This window comes from Rana temporaria, chromosome 3 (assembly GCF_905171775.1).
Source record: "Rana temporaria chromosome 3, aRanTem1.1, whole genome shotgun sequence".
NCBI classification, from domain to species: Eukaryota; Metazoa; Chordata; class Amphibia; order Anura; family Ranidae; genus Rana; species Rana temporaria.
Genome location: NC_053491.1, coordinates 390,521,944 through 390,543,314, shown reverse-complemented (window position 1 = coordinate 390,543,314; position 21,371 = coordinate 390,521,944). Strand labels below are relative to the sequence as shown.

The window sequence follows — 21,371 nt, the reverse complement described above, 5'->3', positions numbered from 1 at the left end:
CGTGCATCACAGGGCCCCCTCACTGCAGCCAAAACAGACAGCGGCTCGTGCCCTAAAATTGAGTGTTTAGCATGCAGACCGTGTAAATGGGCCCTTTCGTTTTGTGAAGCACGCACACACAACACATAATATTCTCCCAATCCTGTTACAGTATCAAGTAACTATTGAAAATCTATGGGTAAAACTCCATACGTGTTACCAGCTTTCTGTTTATTTTTGGTGGTGGTCTGTGATTGGTCAAAAAACAGCCAATAGTAGCCAGGCTGTGCAGAACTAAACTACAACTTTTATTTAAAAAAGCACTTTGCTTAAGAACACACAAAGTGACACAATTTTCTGCTGCAAAAAATTCACATAACCAGTCATGATATGCAACAGCCTTCTACTATAAGAAGCTATTAACATGTAACAAGGACAGGTATTTCAATCATAAAAAAATACATCTACCTTATTCATTTGCTCTTGAAGGTCTGCGATTTTACCCTTATGCCTTCCAAGTTCTTCTGCTAACATTGTAAACTGAGAAGCAGCATTTGAAAACTCACTTTCCAGCCTAGATTTTTCCTGCAAAAATTATATTTAAATAGGTTCTGCTTACTTCCTACAAATACAGCAACTGTCTGCCATTTCAAACATTTCTACAACTTTGGATGGTTACAATTTTTTTTGTTTTACCAGTGCAAAATTTATACCATGGTTATATATATATATATATATATATATATATATATATATATATATATATATATATATAATATGTGTGTATATACACTGAGAGAGATTTTAAATAAGTAATAATAGTCTGACACACTTCACAAAATTCTTCACCTCCATTAACTACTCTCAAATAATTTGTTACCCCAATATTTCATATTCCTGATATGTGCCTGCTGTACTAAGTACAGTGGACCCTCGGTTTACGAGTAACGCAGTTAACGAGCATTTTGAAAGACAAGCAATTTAAAAAAAAAAAATTCTGACTCGGTTTGGGAGTGTTGTCTCACAAAACTAGCAGAATTCAAGCTAATGGGGGCGCTGGAGCCAAGCAGAGCTGATTGGAGCCATTCGGAAATGCTCAGAAATACTCAGTTTCCGGGTGTTTCCGAACCTTTCCGAGGTCATGCAATGCATGAGTCTATCCATTATACACAGAGCGGGGTGGCTGAAAAGAGAGGGCAGCGCCTGTGAGCCCTTAATGGACGCCCCGCCATTGTCTACATGGATATCCACCAATCCAGAGCTGCTTTGGTCTTAGGAGTCAGACTTCACTGACGCTCCACTCCACTGGCTCAAATAGACAGGCACTTCTCCTGTGGAAACAGTATCCAGGATTAACCTACTTTTGTGGGTTTTTTGACATGTAAAAAAAAAAAAAATGTAGGCCTGAAGAATATATTTCTGAAAGCAAAGACCCTGGAGAATAAGCATGTTCGTTCCCATTTTTAAATGTCACATGATATTTGTGCTTTAGCAACCATAAAAAAAATAATAGGATTTTTGTACTCACCGTAAAACCCATTTCTCTGAGTTCATGGACGGACACAGCAGCCTTTGACCTTAGGGTTATGCACCTTCCTTCCAGAAGAGTTTGGCAGAAAAACATCACTTTAAGTGTTAACAACATTTTCGTCATTACAGCTCCTCCCAGGGGGCGTGGTCCCCCGGGTACAACCCACACTCTGCCTCAGCAGCCTCAGTTCGTAACAAGCAGTACAAACAAAGGAGGGGTGGGTGCTGTGTCCGTCCATGAACTCAGAGAAATGGATTTTACAGTGAGTACAAAAATCCTATTTTCTCTTCCGTTCATGGACGGACACAGCAGCCTTTGACCTTAGGGACGTCCCCAAGCAGTGTCAAAAAAATTTGAGGTGTGGGAAAACAACACAGCAAGACAAGCTACACCTCAAACAAAAACCGGAGTTCCTCAACGGAGGAACTCCAACCTTAAACTGCCGCCTGTAACACCTTGCGGCCGAAAGAGGCATCCGAAGATGCACTCACATCCACCTTGTAAAATTTTGAAAAGGTGTGGATTGACGACCAGGTCGCTGCCTTACACACCTGTAACACAGAGGCTTGATGACGGAAAGCCCAAGAGGCACCGATCGCCCTGGTCGAATGCGCCGTAACCTGAAAGGGAGGCGCCCCCTCCCCTTCAGGGCATAGGCCTGAAGCACAACCTGTCTGATCCACCTAGAAATGGTGGCCGACGAGACCGCCAGACCTTTTTTAGGACCGTTCACCGACACCAACAGTGAGTCCGACTCCCGGAACGGAGCCATAGCAGATAAGTACACACGTAGGGTCCGAACCACATCCAGGGAAATAAAGTGGCCTCCTTCGGGTTCTTCGGCCGAGGACATAAGGATGGTAACACAATGTCCTCATTAATGTGAAAAGCCGAAACCACCTTCGGGAGAAAAGATGGCTGCGGCCGCAGCACTACCTTATCCTCATGGATGACCAAGTAAGGAGCCTTGCAGGACAAGGCCGCCAGTTCAGACACCCATCTGATCGATGTAATTGCCACCAGAAAAACCACCTTCTGGGACAGAGTCAACAAAGGGATCTTTCGAATGTCCTCAAAGGGAGCGTCTTGAAGCACCAAGAGGACTAAATTCAAGTCCCATGGAGCAGTGGAGGGCGCACAGGAGGGGCCACATCCTGGACCCCCTGCACAAACGTACGCACCAAGGAGTGCGCTGCCAAGGTTCGCTGAAAGCAGACAGCTAGAGCCGAAATCTCACTCTTAACCATACTTAAGGCGAGAGCCTGGTACACTCTCCGCTGTAAGAACAGCAGAATCCGGGACACCACGTATGTACGGGGGTGCCATCTCATCTCCTCACACATAGAGATGTAGGCCTTCCACGTACGATGGTAAATCTTCCTTGTAGTAGAATTCCGTGCACGCAGCATGGTAGAAACCACTGAGCCTGATAGGCCCCGGTCCTTCAGCACCTGGCTCTCAACAGCCACGCCGCTAAAGCCAGCGACTGTAAAGCAGGGTGGAAGATCGGACCCGGCGACAGAAGATCTTCTCTCAGGGGTAGACGCCAGGGGGCGTCTGCCACCAGACCCGCGTACCAGGAGCGGCGCGGCCAATCTGGGGCGATCAGGATTGTTGGAATCCCTTCGGCTTCCACTCTGCGCAGCAGGCGAGGAAGAAGCTTCAGAGGAGGGAAGGCGTAAATTAGGCGATAGTGACCCCATGCGCACCACCATTGCGTCTGACGCGTCCGCCCACGGGTCCTTTGACCTGGCCACGAACCGTGGCACTTTTCGATTGAGACGGGACGCTAGAAGATCCACGTCTGGAGTGCCCCACTTTTGGCACAGAGCCTGAAACACCTCCGGGTTGAGTGACCACTCTCCTTGGTCTAGTGTTTGGCGACTTAGGTAGTTGGCTTGCCAATTCTGTACTCCCGGAATGTACACGGCCGATAGAGCCGGAACGGACCTTTCGGCCCACCGAAGGATGGGCCAGATCCTCAAAAGAGATACTCCGACTTAACTGCTGTTCAGTCTGTGTGTAACTTTGGAAACGATCCTCAAAAGGCTTTTTCCAAAGTTAGGCAGAAGATCCGGCATGTGTAATTGAATTACACTGCCGAATCTTAGGATGCAGTACCGCATCCGCCGCTGGGGGCATTTCGAGTCGAAATGCCGTTTCTAGTATGCAAATTAGCACTTAAGGCGATCCACAAAGCTTTCCAGCTTCCTTTTTGCGCCGTAAGTGTTATTTTGCAAGTGTAAAATTAGGGCTGGTTCTACAAAGTGTAAACTAGTCACACCTTGCAAAAGCCCATTCCAGCGACGGCATTTGGTATGCTTTCCCGAGGGAGAACTCCACGGCAATTTGTAAAAACAAAACCGGCATGGGTTCCCCCCCAGGAGCATACCAGGCCCTTAGGTCTGGTATGGGTTGTAAGGGGACCCCCCCTACGCCGAAGAGAGGTCTTCCACTCTCCGGGGGTCTTCCGCTCTCCGGGGGTCTTCTCCGCTCTCCGGGGGGGGCTTCTCCGGACTCCGGGGGGCTTCTTCCATCTTCTCCCCTCTTCCGCTGTTGACTCGGCGAACCCCGGTTCTTCTGCAGCTCTCCGGTGCCTTCTTCTTCAGCGCTGGCTGCCTGCTATGTTTGTGTGTTAGCTCGATTTCAAACAGGCAGCCAGCGCGGTCTTCTGTGGCGTCAGGGTCTTCTCTTCCTTTCTTCCGATGTTGCCTCGTCGCCTGTTGTCGCTGTAATGATGGAAGCGCGCCTTGCATCCCATTTATATAGGCATCACCGTCCCATCATGCTCCGGCAGGTACCCACGTGGTGGGTGCCTACCCACGTGCACCCACCACGTGGGTACCTACCGGAGCATGAACATAGCAGGCAGCCAGCGCTGAAGAAGAAGGCACCGGAGAGCTGCAGAAGAACCGGGGTTCGCCGAGTCAACAGCGGAAGAGGGGAGAAGATGGAAGAAGCCCCCCGGAGTCCGGAGAAGCCCCCCCCGGAGAGCGGAGAAGACCCCCGGAGAGCGGAAGACCCCCGGAGAGTGGAAGACCCCCGGAGAGCGGAAGAAGAAGCCCCCCCTGCTAATTGAGCTAATAACGAAGACAGGGGGGGCATCCGGAGCAGAATAATAAAATATTTTAAAAAGCCTTGTGTTGTGTGTTTACTAACTAACTTTTTGCCTACAGGTGAATGGATAGGGGTACGATGTACCCCATATCCATTCACTTAGGGTGGGGGGGCCGGTATCTGGGGGCCCCCTTATTTGAGGGGACTCCCAGATTCCGATAAGCCTCCGCCCGCAGACCCCGACAACCAATGGCAAGGGTTGTCGGGAAGAGGTCCTGTCCTCATCAACATGGGGACAGGGTGCTCTGGGGTGGGGGGGCCCGCAGTGCGCCCCCCTGCCCCAGAGCACCCAACCCCCCCATGTTGAGGGCACGCGGCCTGGCACGGCTCAGGAGGGGGGGGGCGCTCGCTCGTCCCCACTCCTTTCCTGGCCGGCCGGGTAGCGTGCTTTGGATACGGGTCTGGTATGGATTGTAGGGGGACCCCCTACGTCAATTTTTCGGCGTGGGGGGGTCTCCTTACAACCCATGCCAGACCTAAGGGCCTGGTATGCTCCTGGGGGGGGAACCCATGCCGTTTTTTTCTTTGAAAATTGGCATGGAGTTCTCCCTCAGGAATGCATGCCGCTGTCATTTTTTTTTTTCCCGACGCAACTTTTTTAAGCCGTCGCGATCCTCAAAACTCGGCGTAACGTAACTTCGCGCATGCGCAGTACGGCCGGCGCGGGAGCGCGCCTCATTTAAATGGGACTCGCCCCATTTGAATAGGAACGCCTTGCGCCGGCGGAATTTTAGTTACACAGCCTGAAATTTCTAGATAAGTGCTTTGTGGATCAGGCACTTAGGTAGAAACTTTAAGGCAGTGTAACTTAAATGGGATTTTTTAAGTTACGCCAGGTTTTTGTGGATCTGGCCCGATGTGCGCGACCTCCGTCGCTGCAGCTGAGCTCTGTGTGCCTCCCTGATGATTGACGTATGCCACGGCCGTGGCGTTGTCGGACTGGATCCTGACCGGTTGGCCCTGCAGATCCAGGGACCACCTGGCAAGGCACAGCTTGATTGCTCGGAGCTCCAGTACATTGATCGGTAGGCGAGACTCCTCCTGAGTCCAGCGCCCCTGGGCTGACTGGGTGCCCCAAACGCCCCCCCCCCCCCAACCGGAAAGGCTGGCATCCGTCGTGACCACTGTCCAATGGCACGGCAGAAACGACTTCCCGATCTGAAGCACCGGAGACGTCAGCCACCACACCAGGGAAGACTTCACCAGATGACTCAACTGAATCTGGTAATCCAGAGATGAAGGGAGCTTGTCCCAACGTGACAGAATTTCCTTCTGTAGCACTCGGGTGTGGAATTGGGCATACGGAACTGCCTCGAAAGAGGCCACCATCAGACCCAGACCCCTCAAGCAGAATCGAAGAGATGACCAGTTCTGGGTCGACAACTGCTGCACCACTGATTGCAGTGTCTGAAGTTTCTCTGTTGGGAGAAAAACTCTCGCCTCCGCGGAATCCAGGACTAGCCCCAGGTAATTCCAGTCGCTGAGACGGAACTAACACGGACTTCTGGATATTCAGAAGCCAGCCGAACTCTTGGAGAGTCTGACACGTGATAGACACATCCTCTTCTAATTCTGAGCCTGAGGAAGCTCTCAGGAGAAGGTCGTCCAGATATCCCACAATAGCGATCCCTCGCTGCCTCAGCAGGGCTAGTATCGGGGCAAGCACCTTGGTGAAAACCTGTGGTGCCGATGCCAGGCCGAACGGGAGGGCCACAATTTGAAAATGGTCCTCCCCGATCGCAAAGCGCAGAAACCTCTGGTGCTTTGTGCATGTGGGAACATGCAGGTACGCGTCCATGATATCCAAGGACGCCATAAAGTCCCCCTGATGGAGCGCTGCTATCACCGAGCGTACCGACTCCATCCTGAATTTTTGCACTTTGACAAAACAATTAAGGGCCTTGAGGTCCAGGATTGGACGGACCCCTTCCTTCTTGGGGACTACAATCAGATTGGAGTAAAACCCCTGAAACCATTCCATCGAGGGAACTGGCACAATCACTCCCCTGACCAGAAGATCCTAGACAGCCCCTGACAGATCCTTCCGGCGATCCGGAGGAAGCTGGAGGTTGGAAGGAAAAAATCTGTTTGGTGGACAAGAGAGAAACTATCTTGTACCCCGAGGAAACTACTTCGCAAACCCAACGGTCGGAAAGAAGAGACCTCCACCGAGCCGCAAATTCGTGAAGCCGGCCCACCACCCGAGACACGGGCATTCGGAGGCAGGCTCGTCCGCAAGCTTGTTAGGCTTGCGGTACCAGGTGCGTTTCTGCCCTGCAGCGGGGGTCTTAGCACCTTGAAAACTTTTTCCTGCCGCACTGGGCGGGCGGAATTTTTTTTGGGGGATAGTAAAGGAGTGCCCTTGCTTATGGCGAGGCTCCTTGCCCTTTCCAGACTGCGGAAGCAGTGTGCTCTTACCACCTGTGGCATCCTTTATTATGTCATCAAGGAACGCCCCAAAAAAGCCGTTCACCCTTAAAGGGGAAATCCACCAAGGCCTTCTTGGAGGACTGGTCCGCAGACCAGCACTTCAGCCACACAAGGCGGCGTAGTACCACCACGTAGGCGGAGGCCCTGGAAAGCAAGGGGAGCATATCCAGGGCTGACTCACAGACAAACTTCAGACCCTGAACCAAACTGTTCAGCCAGGTCCTTACAGATCTCGGAAGCATCCTGCGCCTCCAGCTCCTGTAGCAAAAACTTTGCCCGTTCGGTCAGTGTCTGCGACACCAGAGTCCCGGTCAAAACTGGCCTTACTGCCGAACCCACTACTGTGAACATGGAGTAGGCCACAGCCTCCACTTTCCTGTCTGCGGGGTCCTTAAAGGCGGGAGCCCCTTACACCGGCAACGTGGTGGCTTTGCTCAATCTGGACACGGGAGGGTCCACTGACGGAGGAGAGACCCACCTTTTTAAAAAGTCCTCCTCAAAGGGATAACGGGTCGCAAAGTATTTTGGAACAGCAAAAACCTTCTGCGGCGTATCCCATTCCTTGTATAACAATGTCCAAATATGGAATATAAGGAAACACTTTTGCGGTGCGGGGCGGCTTGCGGAACCCAAAAGGGACCGGTACATCCGATGCCTCTGCCAAATCCTCAAGTTTCTGAGTATCACGCACCGCAGAAATGAGAGCTCCAACAAATACCTTATCATTCACTGACCCTGAAGCAGAGTCATCCTCACTGTCCGCGTGGGTTAAGCCCGCATCATCTGACATGACAGAACCAGAGCCAGAAGCAATAGCAGGGTATGATTCTGTGTCAGAGAAATCCCCAGAAGCAGGCTCAGGGAGGGGGCACTTTTTACCCCCCTTCTGGCCACTTGTCGCTTCAATCCTGGCGAGAAACGCCTCAAGGACAGCCGTCATTGCCTCAACAGATGCGGCAGGGGCACTAAGGGTTAACTCAGGCATTGCTGAGTAAGAAGCTCCTGGTTCAGGCTCCATGATGCCCCACCGCTGTGCCACCCTGGTACTGCAAAGCAGAACACCACCGGTCACCTCCCGGCTGCAGAAACAGAAGACAGGGGCCCCCAGAGAACTCACCACCCCACCCCGGTTGCAGTGTGAGCTGAAAACGCTGAAGAATGCTGAGAGGTGCCGGCTGCGCTGTGTCTGTCCCTCAGGGATGATTCGCTGGCTTTTGCAGCGCTATTTCAGGCACTAGGGGCCAAGACTTTTCCAAGATGGCCGCCGTCTGAGGTAAAAACACCATGCGGGCTACAAGAAAATGGCCGCCGACCATGTAAACCGCGTCTGCGGCGAAACGCAGTTTAAAAACCCAGTGACACAACACCACACATGGCCAGCACACACAGCAGCACCCCCAAACGTAAAAAATTCACAGCACCCCGCAACACACGGTCCGCGGTGGCGAGAAAACCCCAGGAGGCCCCCCCTCACAGCCGCCACCCAGTATGGGGAAGGAGGGAGAGGAAGGGGAGAGAGGAAACCTCCCCAGGGAAGCACCAGCCATACCACCTTGCCAGGGCAAGGGGCCTACTTACCCGTCCTGCGACCACAGGCTGGAGGCATTCCGGACAGAACCAACATCCGCTAAACGGCATGGCTGTCGGCCAGACACACTGTGACAAGGCCATAGAGACCGGTCATATGTGTGCCCTGGAACATGTAGTTCCCCGGCCGCCCCTGGAGCAATGGGGCCTGTCGTGGACGACCCAGAGCTAAGCTGAGGGCCGGCACACGCTTGATGGCCGAACATGGGGGGACTACAAGAGTCAAGACCCAGCCTGTCACCCAGTCGGCAGTTGATAGAAGAAACTCAGGATTCAAAAAATGCAGGAACAAAACAAATAAAAGCGAAAAAGTTGCAAAAAAAATCCAGAGTACAGGGACTCCAGAAGGCCATGTCCTCTCCTGACATTAGGCAGAAAAAAAACTGGAGCTGCTGAGGCAAAGTATGGGTTATACCCGGGGGACCACGCCCCCTGGGAGGAGCTGTAATGAGGAAAGCGTTGTTAACACTTAAAGTGATGTTTTTCTGCCTAACTCTCCTGGAAGGAAGGTGCATAACCCTAAGGTCAAAGGCTGCTGTGTCCGTCCATGAACGGAAGAGAAATATATATATGTATATGTTAATTGCAGGGCAGAAATTACAATAAATTACCCTATTTTTGTTAAAATATAAATGATGAGGTTGCGCTGAGTAAATAGATACCCAACAACTCAAGCTTTAAATTGGTGTGCTCCTGCAAAATCGCAAAAAAATATCTCCTAGTAGCTGCCAAGTAGCAGAATTTTCTGGATCAGTATCTCTGGAATGTAACATCTGCTTTGTTCTAAATCGGATTAACAACTATTTGTATGTAGAAGAAAGCAATGTCGTAAACAGAAAAGGTAGCAAGGCTGTATTTTTTTACCGCAAAGCAACTGGCAAGATTTTTCTTCTTTATGACTTCTAGCTCACTTTGAGAATATTTGAGACGGGTCTGTGTTCCTTGTGATTGAGCCTGAAGCTGCTTTAAATCGCTCTCCTTCCTCTTTAACTTTATTAGTTCCTAATTAAACAAACAAACAAAAAAAAAACAATAGAGGATACTGCATGAAAGCTCATATTATTCTTTCTTTTTTTTCTTAAAGTGGAGGTTCACCCGAAAACGTAATTTTTAACATTAGATTGATGCTCATTTTGTCAAGGGGAATCGGGTAGTTTTTTTAAAATCGAAGCAGTACTTACCGTTTTAGAGAGCGATCTTCTCCGCCGCTTCCGGGTATGGGCTGCGGGACTGGGCGTTCCTATTTGATTGACAGGCTTCCGACGGTCGCATACATCGCGTCACGATTTTCCAAAAGTAGCCGAACATCGGTGCGCAGGCGCCGTATAGAGCCGCACCGACGTTCGGCTTCTTTCGGCTACTCGTGACGCGATGTATGCGACCGTCGGAAGCCTGTCAATCAAATAGGAACGCCCAGTCCCGAAAACCATACCGGAAGGGGCGGAGAAGATCGCTCTCTAAAACGGTAAGTACTGCTTCGATTTTAAAAAAACTACCCGATTCCCCTTGACAAAATGAGCATCAATCTAATGTTAAAAAAAACATTTCGGGTGAACTCCCGCTTTAATCACAGAGGCTGTTTAGTGACTTAAAACATAAGATCGTTACTGTGCATTGGAGAGAAGAACTTTAAGAATAAATTTCCAAAATCAGCTACACTGAGGAGTATTGGTCTCTAGACAGACCTTTTCTGCTCACAAAACTGAAGAGATATAGGAGACAGAAAAACAATCTTAGACCACCTTATCTTAGATAATGGCTTGGGCTTCACTTATGAGGTAGCTACTAGGGATTGTTCATAGAATGGGCCTTTTCAAAAGGGTTTCATTTGTTTGGCCTGCTTCATCAGGCAGGTTCTGATGCCTGTTTAATGCCAGCTGTTAAAGGAACACTAAAGGTTTGTTTTTTATTAGATCAATTGATTGCTGTAAGCTAGAGCATTTAAATATCACTTACCTCGTTTTTCCTTTTGACCTCCAAAATACAGTAATCCAGGTTTGAAAATGCCATTTCCTGTCACTCCTCCTTCTTTCTTTCCACCAGCATCTGAGCTGTTTTGCATGGCGGAAAGCAGAATGTGCTCACCCCCTCCCTATGACTACAGCCCTGCGTGAAGATGCTCTCTTATCCCTCACAAGCATGGAGGCTAAGGCTAATGGGAACTGTAGTTCCCATTAGGCCGTGATGTAGCAAGAATGAATGCGCACCGCAAACCAGGAAGTCAGTGAGAATAATGATTCAGGAGGTGAATAAAAAAGCTCGATTTCAACAGGTATCAAACTAGTTATAATGCAAAACATTACGTTTTACTTTATCAGCTACTGTCAGACTTTAATTTAAGAGGAAAATATTTTTGTCTTTACAACCCCTTTAAAGTATTTTCATAGCACATACTGTATGTATATATAGCTAGTCATGGCAGTGCGTGTAAATTAAGCCATCTCGCCAGATTTTCCGATATCAAATGGACTATGCCTTCTCAAACTCTTAATATTTATTTTGACACTGGAGCCCCTGCTATGGTGCATTAAAGCCAACCACAACCAAGATTGTAATGAATTTCAGCTTACCAACAGGGCCAGATTTAGCCTTATGTGGGGGTGCAGTAAAAATGTCAAGGGGGGGGGGGTCAGGCGGCAGAGGATGCAAGGTTGGCAGGGCAGTGTGCAGGGGGTCAACAGGGCAGAGGATAAAGTCGACAGTATGTAGGGCAGTGTACAGTGGCCATTAGTTTTCAAGGCAGTGTACAGTGGGTTGTCTAACCAGTGTACAGTGGCCATAAGTTTTCAGGGCCGTGTACAGTGGGTTGTCTAGGCAGTGTACAGTGGCCATTAGTTTTCAGGGCAGTGTACAGTGGGTTGTCTAGGCAGTGTACAGGGGTTAACAGGACAGAAGACAGTGGTCAGCAGAGAAGAGGTATGGCTCATTGCTGGCAGGGCACTCAACAGATCGTTTCCTCCTCCCCAAACAGCACACAACCGGGATGGGATTCCCTCCCCACAATGCGAAGCTGGCTCCTACAGTTGCCAATCCAATCTTTAAATTTCACAGGTCAAAACTGCCACCCAGCAGCATATTGTGCAGATAGAGGCTGTGTCTGTAAGGGAATTCAATTCTCAGCCATGTGAGGAGGAGGAGGAGGATCTTCTGAGTGCCTTGTGTGTAGTGCAGGCAGTCCTGGACAAGGTCATCTAGCACCCAGGGCAAAGGTAACAAACTGCACCCCCTTAAACCCCCCCCCCCTCATGTGTAAGCATCATGTCTCAGCAGAAGTCCCCCCTCAAAACAAACACAAAAAAAACCCACAAAATCAACACATTCACCGCTAAGTATAAGCTCACTCTGCAAGCCAGAATCCCTTTTCCAGCACAAATCTTTGCCCCAACTCTCCCCCCCTAATCCTACCTATTGGCTCAAATCCACCCCACCTCCCCACAAATCTCCCCCGCCAAAAAAAAAACCCCAAAAAACTCAACCCTCCTTTACCAGCCCCAACCCAAATTCCCCCTCCTAATACAAATCCGTCCCCCTCATTACTCTTTTCAGCACAAACAGCCCCCCCTCCCCCCCATGGCATCTACCCTTCTCCAGAATGTTAGATGAACTATCAGATTTAGATACACTAACAAAGGGAAGCCAAACTCCAGCTCACACCGCAGTTACACAAGCAATTACAGCATCTTTTTATTGGGGGGGGGGGGGGATAAAGGTTTTACATTAATAAATAAAAGCTGGTCATTGTAAGCACCCCTGTCAGTGGTAAATTACTTGTCTCCACACTAACTTCTGCATTCGCAAGCCCTTTTCACACTTGTACGACTTGTCCAACGTTTTGGGACTGCAAAGTAGCATGACAAGTCGTTTCCCATGATTTTCAATGATAACCATTAGATGAAAATAAAGGAAAGAAAGATAAATAAAATAAAAAAACAACGAATGCAGCCATCATATCTAAGAATGTGTACACTGCAATATAATAAATGTTGCTTATCGTTTTACTAAAAAACTAAAACCTTCCACTGTGTTTGCTTCCCCTCTCCTCCCTAAACACTTACCTGACATCACTCTCAATCCAGCGTTGTCCCAGCTGGCAGCCCCGCTCAGCTCTCTTTCTAAAATTATGCGTTCTGCTGCTGTCAGTCAAATCCAGTGAGAAAAAAGCAGGGTAGGGCCAAACCAAGCTGTGTGTGTCTGTAGAAGCACACAGCGAGGCTTGAGAGTGCACCCGCACAAGTGCCCCCATAGCAGGAGGTTTAGTATGGGGGCACTCAGAGAAAGCGAGGAGCCTAGAGGACTTGTGGGGGACCCCAGATGAGGAGGTTTAGGGCCACTTGGTGCAATACTATTGCACACAGCAGGCAAGTATAACAAGTTTATTATTTTTAATTTAAACAAACGTTTACAATCCATTTTAAAAACTTTAAATGGGCCAATAGAAAACTTAAGCACCTGGGCATCTCACCTTCTCAGTAAGAGATATCCTTTGTGTAAACGTCACACTGTCTTTGTGGGATATGTCAGGACCTGCAAAAATGGGTTAAATTCACGAAAACCTGACTCGGGGGCCGCAACATTTAAAAATAATCATTCTTTGCTGACTACTGTGTTTACTCCAAACCCTCCTGATCTACATCCACCCCTCATTCCTGAAAACTGTAAAAAGTGTGTTTATTCAGTTTCTGTGGGCTTATAAGCCTCCAAGACTCTCTGGTATGTTGTGTTTGCAGAAACATACTGGAAGAATCTTTTTTAGGGCTCCCATATGTTATTATCAGGCCATCCACCCATCATGGGTGGTTGACTACTGCAAGCAGGCCTCAGTTTAAATGCTAGGTAAAGCTCTATACTTCTATACCAGTGCTCCTCATCAGGTGGGCTGTGGCCTGGTACCAAGTCGGAGCCTTCCTTCTGCTGAGCTGTGACTTGACAACATTCAATGTTTTTTAAATGTGGGGTAGCAATGACTGCTGTCCGCACTTTGGCCGCTTTGTAGGTGGAGACTATCTGCCAGGCTTCTACACCATACAGTGCCCGCCCGCGGCACTGCGGGCGGCATGGCAAAGACTGACAGCTGTAGCTTGATGGGGGAAGGCAGGCCATGCTGGGACAGGAAGAGCTGCCCATTGGAAGGGTGGCGGCTGGCTGCCCCTCCATGCTCCTAATATGATGTTATGCGGTGCCCTGATTACACCAGTATAAGGGGGTGCATCACTCTGAACACTAGTGTAACATGTCACTACACTCAACACCAGGGTATGGGGGGGCATGTTGATCACGGACCAACCAATATAAGGGGACTTTAGCATTAACCATAAGGGGATACACCATCAGTATAAGAGGGCATGGTGTGTGAAGGTAATACACTGGTCACCAACATGGAGGGGCACCTAACCCCTGACCATTCTGCAAGTTGCCTAGTGCAAATACTGTACATAGTCCCGACTCCTAAACTCTGGTTGTTGCACAGTATGCAGTATGTTGTACATCCTATTTATCATGATCCTAGAATTAATGAGTATACACTTTTTAATTTTTTATTTCTTTTTACTGTTGGTGCATAAAGGCTTTTTGAAAGCATTTACCACGCTTTGATTGCACAAATGTACATCTTCTAGCCTTGTCTGTCAAATATCCCAACTGACTCTCATAGGCACTAAGGGCAGTGCATATAGGACACTGCATCTCTTCCCATACAACAAGCCTCTCCTTAATCACCTGGCATTCCCCCCAGGTGTTAGCAACAGTGCTTCAAACCTTTTTTCACACTCTTAGGGCACCCCAAAACTGACTGACAGCTATTCAAGATGTGGTAGATCCTCTTCTGCTCTGACAAGTGCCACTTTGTGCCAATTTGAGACGGTCAAAATCCAACTTCCGTTGCACATACTTTTTCTAATTCATAAACCACACTCACAACTCCCCTTGAGGACCTTGTTCCTCCCTCCATACACAGGTGGGACCAAGTTCTCAATCTGACATTTACTGAACAGCTAAAATGCATACTATATTTTGCACATTGATCCTCAATTTATAGTGGGTTGCAAACTGCTCACTAGGTGGTACAGGGTCCCCACAAGACGTTTCCCGTAGCCAACATATTTTGCTGGAGTTGGGCAATTGGTGGATACCCTACTCCATGGGCCAGATTCTCAGAAACTTACGTTGGCGTATCAGTAGATACGCCGTCGTAAGTCCGAATCTGCGCCGTCGTAAATTTATGCGTATTCTGGAAACCAGATATGCTTAAATTAGGCTAAGATACGAGCGGCGTAAGTCTCCTACGCCGTTGTATCTTAGGGTGCATATTTACGCTGGCCGCTAGGTGGCGCTTCCATTGAGTTCGGTGTAGAATATGCAAATGACTAGATACGCCAATTCACGAACGTACGCGCGCCCGTCGCAATTATTTACGCCGTTTACGTTAGAGATACGCCGGCGTAAAGATAAAGCTGGTCTCTAGGTGGCGCATCCCATGCAAAGTATGGACGTCGGAACAAGCGTATCTTTTTACGTCGTTTGCGTAAGTCGTACGCGAATAGGGCTGTGCGTAAATTACATTCACGTCACAGGCATTGAGCCGACGTATCTTTGGGCGTAAATACGACGTGATACTGAGCATGCGCGCGCATGCGCCATTCGTTCAGCCATGCATCTACATCGGGTCAAGCCTCATTTAAATACAACACGCCCCCTACAGCCTACTTTGAATTACACGCGCTTACGCCGGCCCATTTACGCTACGCCGCCGTAACTTAGGAGGCAAGTGCTTTGTGAATACAGCACTTGCCTCTCTAAGTTGCGGCGGCGTAGCGTAAATACGGTACGCTACGCCCATGCAACGTAGATCAGCCGCACCTGAATCTAGGCCCATGTCTTTTGGTTGTGCCAAGAGTAGTTCATGCTAGAAAGAAGTTGGTGGGCCGATAATGCATTTCACTGGATCCAATCTGGAAAAAACCCTGCAGAGTGTTTGCTGCACCTCAGCCCACTTACTAGAAAGCAGCATAGACTCTCCCTCCTGAATGCAGCAAGAGCCTGCATCCCAGCCAAATGAAAGCACACCAACCCTCCCATAGTGTGCCAATAGATAATGGCCATAGATGACACAAGAATGCAAAACCTCAGTATATCAATAAGACACTAAGAAAATATGTCAATTCCAATTCTCCTCCGAGTATGAAAACATTGTAAATGACCACCTTCTTCCTAGCTTCTAGTCTCTACACCAAGGCATATCTTTATCCACTAGCCAACCAGCCGCCGCAGTTATACTGTGACTGGGTGGCTCTATTGCGCGAAGCGCCGTACCGCGCTTTGTGTAATAGATACAGTGGGCGTGGAAGGGAACCAATGCGAATGGCCAGCAGCCACAATGTCCGCCGGGCACCTGCAATCGCACCTCAGAGAGGCAGAACCGAGATCTGCCAATGTAAACAAAGCAGATCCCCCGTTCTGTCAGGGGAGTACAGTGTGATTGTCTGTTCCTAGTGATTAGGAACAGTGACCCCTCTGTACTTCTAGTCAGTCCCATCCCCCCACAGTTAGAAACAACTCCCTAGAACAAACTTAACCCCTTGATAGCCCCCTAGTTTAAACCCCTTCCAGTGCATTTTTATAGCACTGATCGCTGTATAAGTGTCACTGGTCCCAAAAAAGTCTCAAAGGTGTCAGATCTGTCCGCCCCAATGTCGCAGTCCCGCTAAAAATCGCTGATAACCGCCATTACTAGTAAAAAAATTATAATAAAAATGCCATAAATCTATATCCCATTTTGTAAATGCTATAACTTTTGCGCAAACCAATCAATATACGCTTATTGTGATTTTTTTTACCAAAATATGTAGAATACATATTATTATTATTATTATTATTATTATACAGGATTTATATAGCGCCAACAGTTTACGCAGCGCTTTACAACATCAGGGAAGACATTTAGTTACAGTACAATTTAATACAGGAATGATCAGAGGGCCCTGCTCGTTAGAGCTTACAATCTAGAAGGGAGGGTGAAGTGGAACAGAGGGTAGTAGATGTGGGGGGTGATCAGGTGGGCAAAGTTAAAATACAGTTGTTAGATGTGGGTAGGATAGGCTTCTCTGAAGAGGAGGGTTTTCAGGGATCCTCGAAAAGCTGAAAGAGAAGGAGATAGACGGATAGTTTGGGGTAAGGAGTTCCATAGGCTTGGAGAGGCTCTGGAAAAGTCCTGTAGACGAGCATGGGAAGAGGTGATGAGAGAGCTAGAGAGCAGGAGGTCTTGAGAAGAACGAAGAGAGCGATTAGGTTGGTATTTGGAGACAAGGCCAGTGATGTAGCAGGGGGCAGAATTGTGGATGGCTTTGTAGGTTGTAGTTAGTATTTTGAATTTAATTCGTTGGGCGAGCGGAAGCCAGTGGAGGGATTGACAGAGAGGAGTAGCAGAGACAGAGCGGTTGGTAAGGTGGATAAGTCTGGCCGCGGCATTCATGATGGATTGAAGGGGGGTTAGAGTATGCAGCGGTAAGCCAATGAGAAGGGAATTGCAGTAATCAAGGCGAGAGATGACCAGGGAGTGAATTAAGAGCTTTGTGGCATCATTGGTTAGAAAGGGGCGTATTTTGGAGATGTTGCGGAGGTTGAGGCGGCAAGATTTGGACAGTGATTGAACGTGAGGCTTAAAGGAGAGTTCAGAGTCCAGGACTACACCTAGGACCTTGGCATGTGGGGATGGGCTGATAGTTGTGCCATCAATATTGACAGAGAGATCAGGGGAAGAGGCACGTGGGGGAGGGAAAATGATAAGTTCGGTTTTGGATAGGTTGAGTTTAAGGAAATGACGTGACATCCAAAGTGATATATCTGATAGTAAATTAGTGATACGTGAGGAAAATGAAGGAGTGAGTTGAGGGGTAGAGAAATAGATTTGAGTGTCATCAGCGTAGAGGTGGTATTGGAAGCCATGGGAGGCTATCAGCTGACCCAGGGAGGAGGTGTAGATTGAAAATAGGAGGGGTCCAAGAACAGAACCTTGTGGGACCCCAACAGAGAATGGTAGAGGAGAGGAGGAAGTAGAGTTGTAAGTAACGCTGAAGGTGCGGTTGGATAAGTAGGTAGAGAACCAGCGAAGAGTAAAGTCACAGAGACCAAAGGTGTGGAGTTTTTTGAGGAGGAGTGGGTGGTCAACCGTATCGAAGGCGGCAGAGAGGTCCAGGAGTAGGAGCACAGAATAGTGTCCTTTAGTTTTGGCCGTTAGTATATCGTTTGTTAGTTTTAGGAGAGCAGTTTCAGTGGAATGTTGAGGACGAAATCCAGACTGAAGGGGATCAAGAAGGTTATTGTCAGCAAGGTGGACGCTCAGTCGGTTGTAGACTAGACGTTCAAGGAGTTTGGATAAAAAGGGGAGCAAGGAGATGGGGCGTAGGTTGTCAAGATTGGATGGGTCCAGTGAGGGCTTTTTAAGTATGGGGCTGACTAGTGCATGTTTCAAAGAGTTAGGGAAGATGCCAGAAGAGAGGGAGAGATTGAAGATGTGGGTAAGAGAGTGTAGAATAGAGTAAGAGGGTGAACGTAGCATTTGTGAGGGAACAGGATCCAGAGCGCAGGTGGTAAGATGGACATTGGTTAGTAATTTAGCGACCTCCTCTGTAGTGGTGGGGTTGAACGAGGGAAGTAGTGACTGTACCTGTGTGCATGAGGTGTGAGGTGTGGAGGATGTCTGAACAGTAGAGATCTCCTTGCGAATAGTATCAATCTTCTGTTGGAAGTGATTGGCAATCTCCTGGGCGTTGATTGAGTTAGTGGGTGGAGGCAGTGGAGGATGAAGGAGAGAGTTGAAGGTAGAGAAGAGTTGACGGGGACGGGATGATAGGTTTTTAATGAGGGTGATGAAGTAGGTCTGCTTGGCAGGCGAGGAGGCTGGAATTGTATTTTTGGAGGGCAGATTTATACTGGACGAAGTCTTCCTGGGACTTAGTCTTGCGCCACTGGCGCTCGAGAGCACGGTTGTGTTTTTTCAGACTTCTAGTATCATCAGTTTGCCAGGGTTGAAGGGGGCGGGGCCTTATTCTGCGTGTGGTGAGGGGGGCCAGTCTGTCCAGTGATGCTAGAAGTGAAGTGTTGTAGACAGAAGTGGCTAGGTCGGTGCAGGACAGGGGTGCAATTTTGTCATAGAGGTGGTCAGTCACAGAGTGTAGAAGAGAAGGGTTGATATGCTGCAGGTTTCTACGAGTGACTGTTAGGTATTTGGAGGAAGAGGAGACGGAGGAGAGGGAGAGCGTGAAATTAATAAGGTGGTGATCAGAGAGGGGGTAAGGATCGATGGAGAGGTTGCATGGAGTGCATAGGTGGGAAAAGACAAGGTCAAGAGTATTGCCTTCAGAGTGAGTAGGAGCATGTATCCATTGCTTCAGGTCAAAAGAGGAGGTTAGACTGAGAAGTTTGGAAGTTGCAGGAGTGTTAGCATTAGTAGGGATGTTGAAGTCGCCAAGAATAATTGTGGGGATTTCAGAAGAGAGAAAGTAGGGTAGCCAGGCAGAGAAGTCATCAAGAAAGGAGGATACTGGACCGGGGGGGCGGTAGATTACAGCTATCCTTAGAGAAACTGGGGAGAAGAGACGAATGCAATGCGCCTCAAATGAGGAGAGTGACAGAGAGGGAGGTGGGTGAAGTACCTGAAAGGTGCTATGTGGGGCTAAAAGGATTCCAACACCCCCTCCTTTGCGTCCGCTGGGTCTGGGGGAGTGAGTCCAAAGAAGACCACCGTGGGATAGAGCAGCAGAAGATGCAGTGTCGGATTCGTGAAGCCAGGTTTCAGTGATGGCGAGTAGATGAAATGAGTTTGCGATAAAGAGATCGTGGAGGGACGTGAGTTTGTTACAGACGGAGCGAGCGTTCAAAATGGCACAGGAGAAAGGGAGTCTGGTCATGGGAAGAAGAGAAATGGGAACTAGATTGTGTGCATTGCGGCTGCACCCAGAGGGTGTAGGGTAATGGGTGCGTTGAGCACAGTTGGATGAAGGAGGCCCAGGGTTTGGGGAGATATCACCAGAGGATAGGAGAAGCAGGAGGGTGAGGGAGGTAATGTGGGAATGCGATTTATATGAGGGGACATGCCCCAGTGATTTGGAGCATTGGGCGTTTGACTTTAGAATTAGCATGAGTTGGTGAGTGCAGTAATAAGGAGAGGACAGAAGTGAGGGCGATATATAGAGGGTGTAGGGTGGACCAGAGGGGTGACTGGAAGAAAGTTTGAGGATAGAAGACACAACTGTCAGAAGGAGTGGTAGAGAGTGCATTTTCGAAGGGGAAGAATGTGAATTTAACGGAAAAAAAAAAAAAAAAAAAAAAATATATATATACCTGGATCATGAACAGCAAACTTAAAGTTTGTTTTGCTTTGTGCAATTGCTGAAGTGCATAGGCAGAAGTGTTTCCACTTATAGAATAGCCCCACTTGAAGAAGAGCCCCAGGCACAATGAGCCCCCTGCTAATGCTTCCCCCTAAAGGATGCTTACATTTATACTGACAGAGATAGGGGGTGGGTGCATTTCAATTATCTAATCAGGAGGTAATAAATGTATGCTGATCAACAGGGCAGAATTCTTGGTTCAAAAACAGATCAGCAAGAGGGCAATAAAATTAATGGGCCGCGATTTTGGGTAAGTCAAGGGAGATGATAAAGCATTGTAAGGTGGACAGATCTACAGAGGGTTAAGCAAAAACAACATGCCAGTATTATCAAATAGACATAAGCAAAACAGACATCAATGTTTCAGATTCTGGGTGGATCTCAGACAGCTGAAACATACCATAGACATTTAAACTAGAGAAAACACATCCGTTTTCAATTCTGGGTGGATCTCAGACAGCTGAAACATACCATAGACATTTAAACTAGAGAAAACACATCCGTTTTCAATTCTGGGTGGATCTCAGACAGCTGAAACATACCATAGACATTTAAACTAGAGAAAACACATCCGTTTTCAATTCTGGGTGGATCTCAGACAGCTGAAACATACCTGTAAAGAGACAGAGAACATATTGGTCTAAACTGATGAAGATTTTTTTTTTACATATCTTTTTGGATATTTATTATAGCAAAAGGTAATTTATTTATATATATATATATATATATTTTTCTAAATTGTCAGGCTTTTTTGTTTATAGCGCAAAAAATAAAAACCACAGAGGTGATCAAATACCACGGAAAAAAGCTCTATTTGTGGGGAAAAAAGGACATCGGTTTTGTTTTGGTACATCATTGCACGAGCAATTGTCAGTTAAAGCGACGCAGTACTGTATCGCAAACAATGGCCTGGTCATTAAGGGGGTAAATCCTTCCAGGGCTGAAGTGGTTAAATACATTAGAATTCCAATCTTACCTTTAGTTCACTCATTAAAACATCTCTTTTCTCTTTTAGTTCAGTTATCTCTTTTTCATCCCAGCGTTTGGCTTTAAACCTCAAATCACTTGAGCCTCCAGATATCACACCAGATTTTAAGAACATAGTTCCATCCAAAGCAACTGTCTGAAAAGCAAATATTGATTATTATTATTTTTTAAAGGGTCTCACTTTCAAAATGTGGAGATAAGAAAACATGAGGGTGTAGTCATAGAATATCAGTTTAGAACAGGGCTAGACAAATCCTGGGTGCCAGATCGCCAATGCAACAAAAAATTGGGTCCTGGCACCTGGGAATTTGTCAGCCGTTCGCTGTCAGGCACCGGGACGCCGATTCGCTGAT

General features: G+C 48.0%; 1 protein-coding gene across 2 annotated transcripts in view; it reads right to left on the bottom strand.

The window, feature by feature from the left end:
- The window catches only part of SMC1B (structural maintenance of chromosomes 1B), a 172,220-nt gene that overhangs the window by 58,002 nt on the left and 92,847 nt on the right, over window positions 1-21,371 (bottom strand). For both annotated transcript variants that reach the window (XM_040345795.1, XM_040345793.1), the window contains exons 12-14: window positions 21,008-21,154; window positions 9,509-9,646; window positions 448-564 (exon numbers count right to left, since the gene is read on the bottom strand). In XM_040345795.1, the coding sequence (XP_040201729.1) occupies window positions 448-564; window positions 9,509-9,646; window positions 21,008-21,154 (402 nt within the window). The remainder of the gene's footprint in view (window positions 1-447; window positions 565-9,508; window positions 9,647-21,007; window positions 21,155-21,371) is intronic.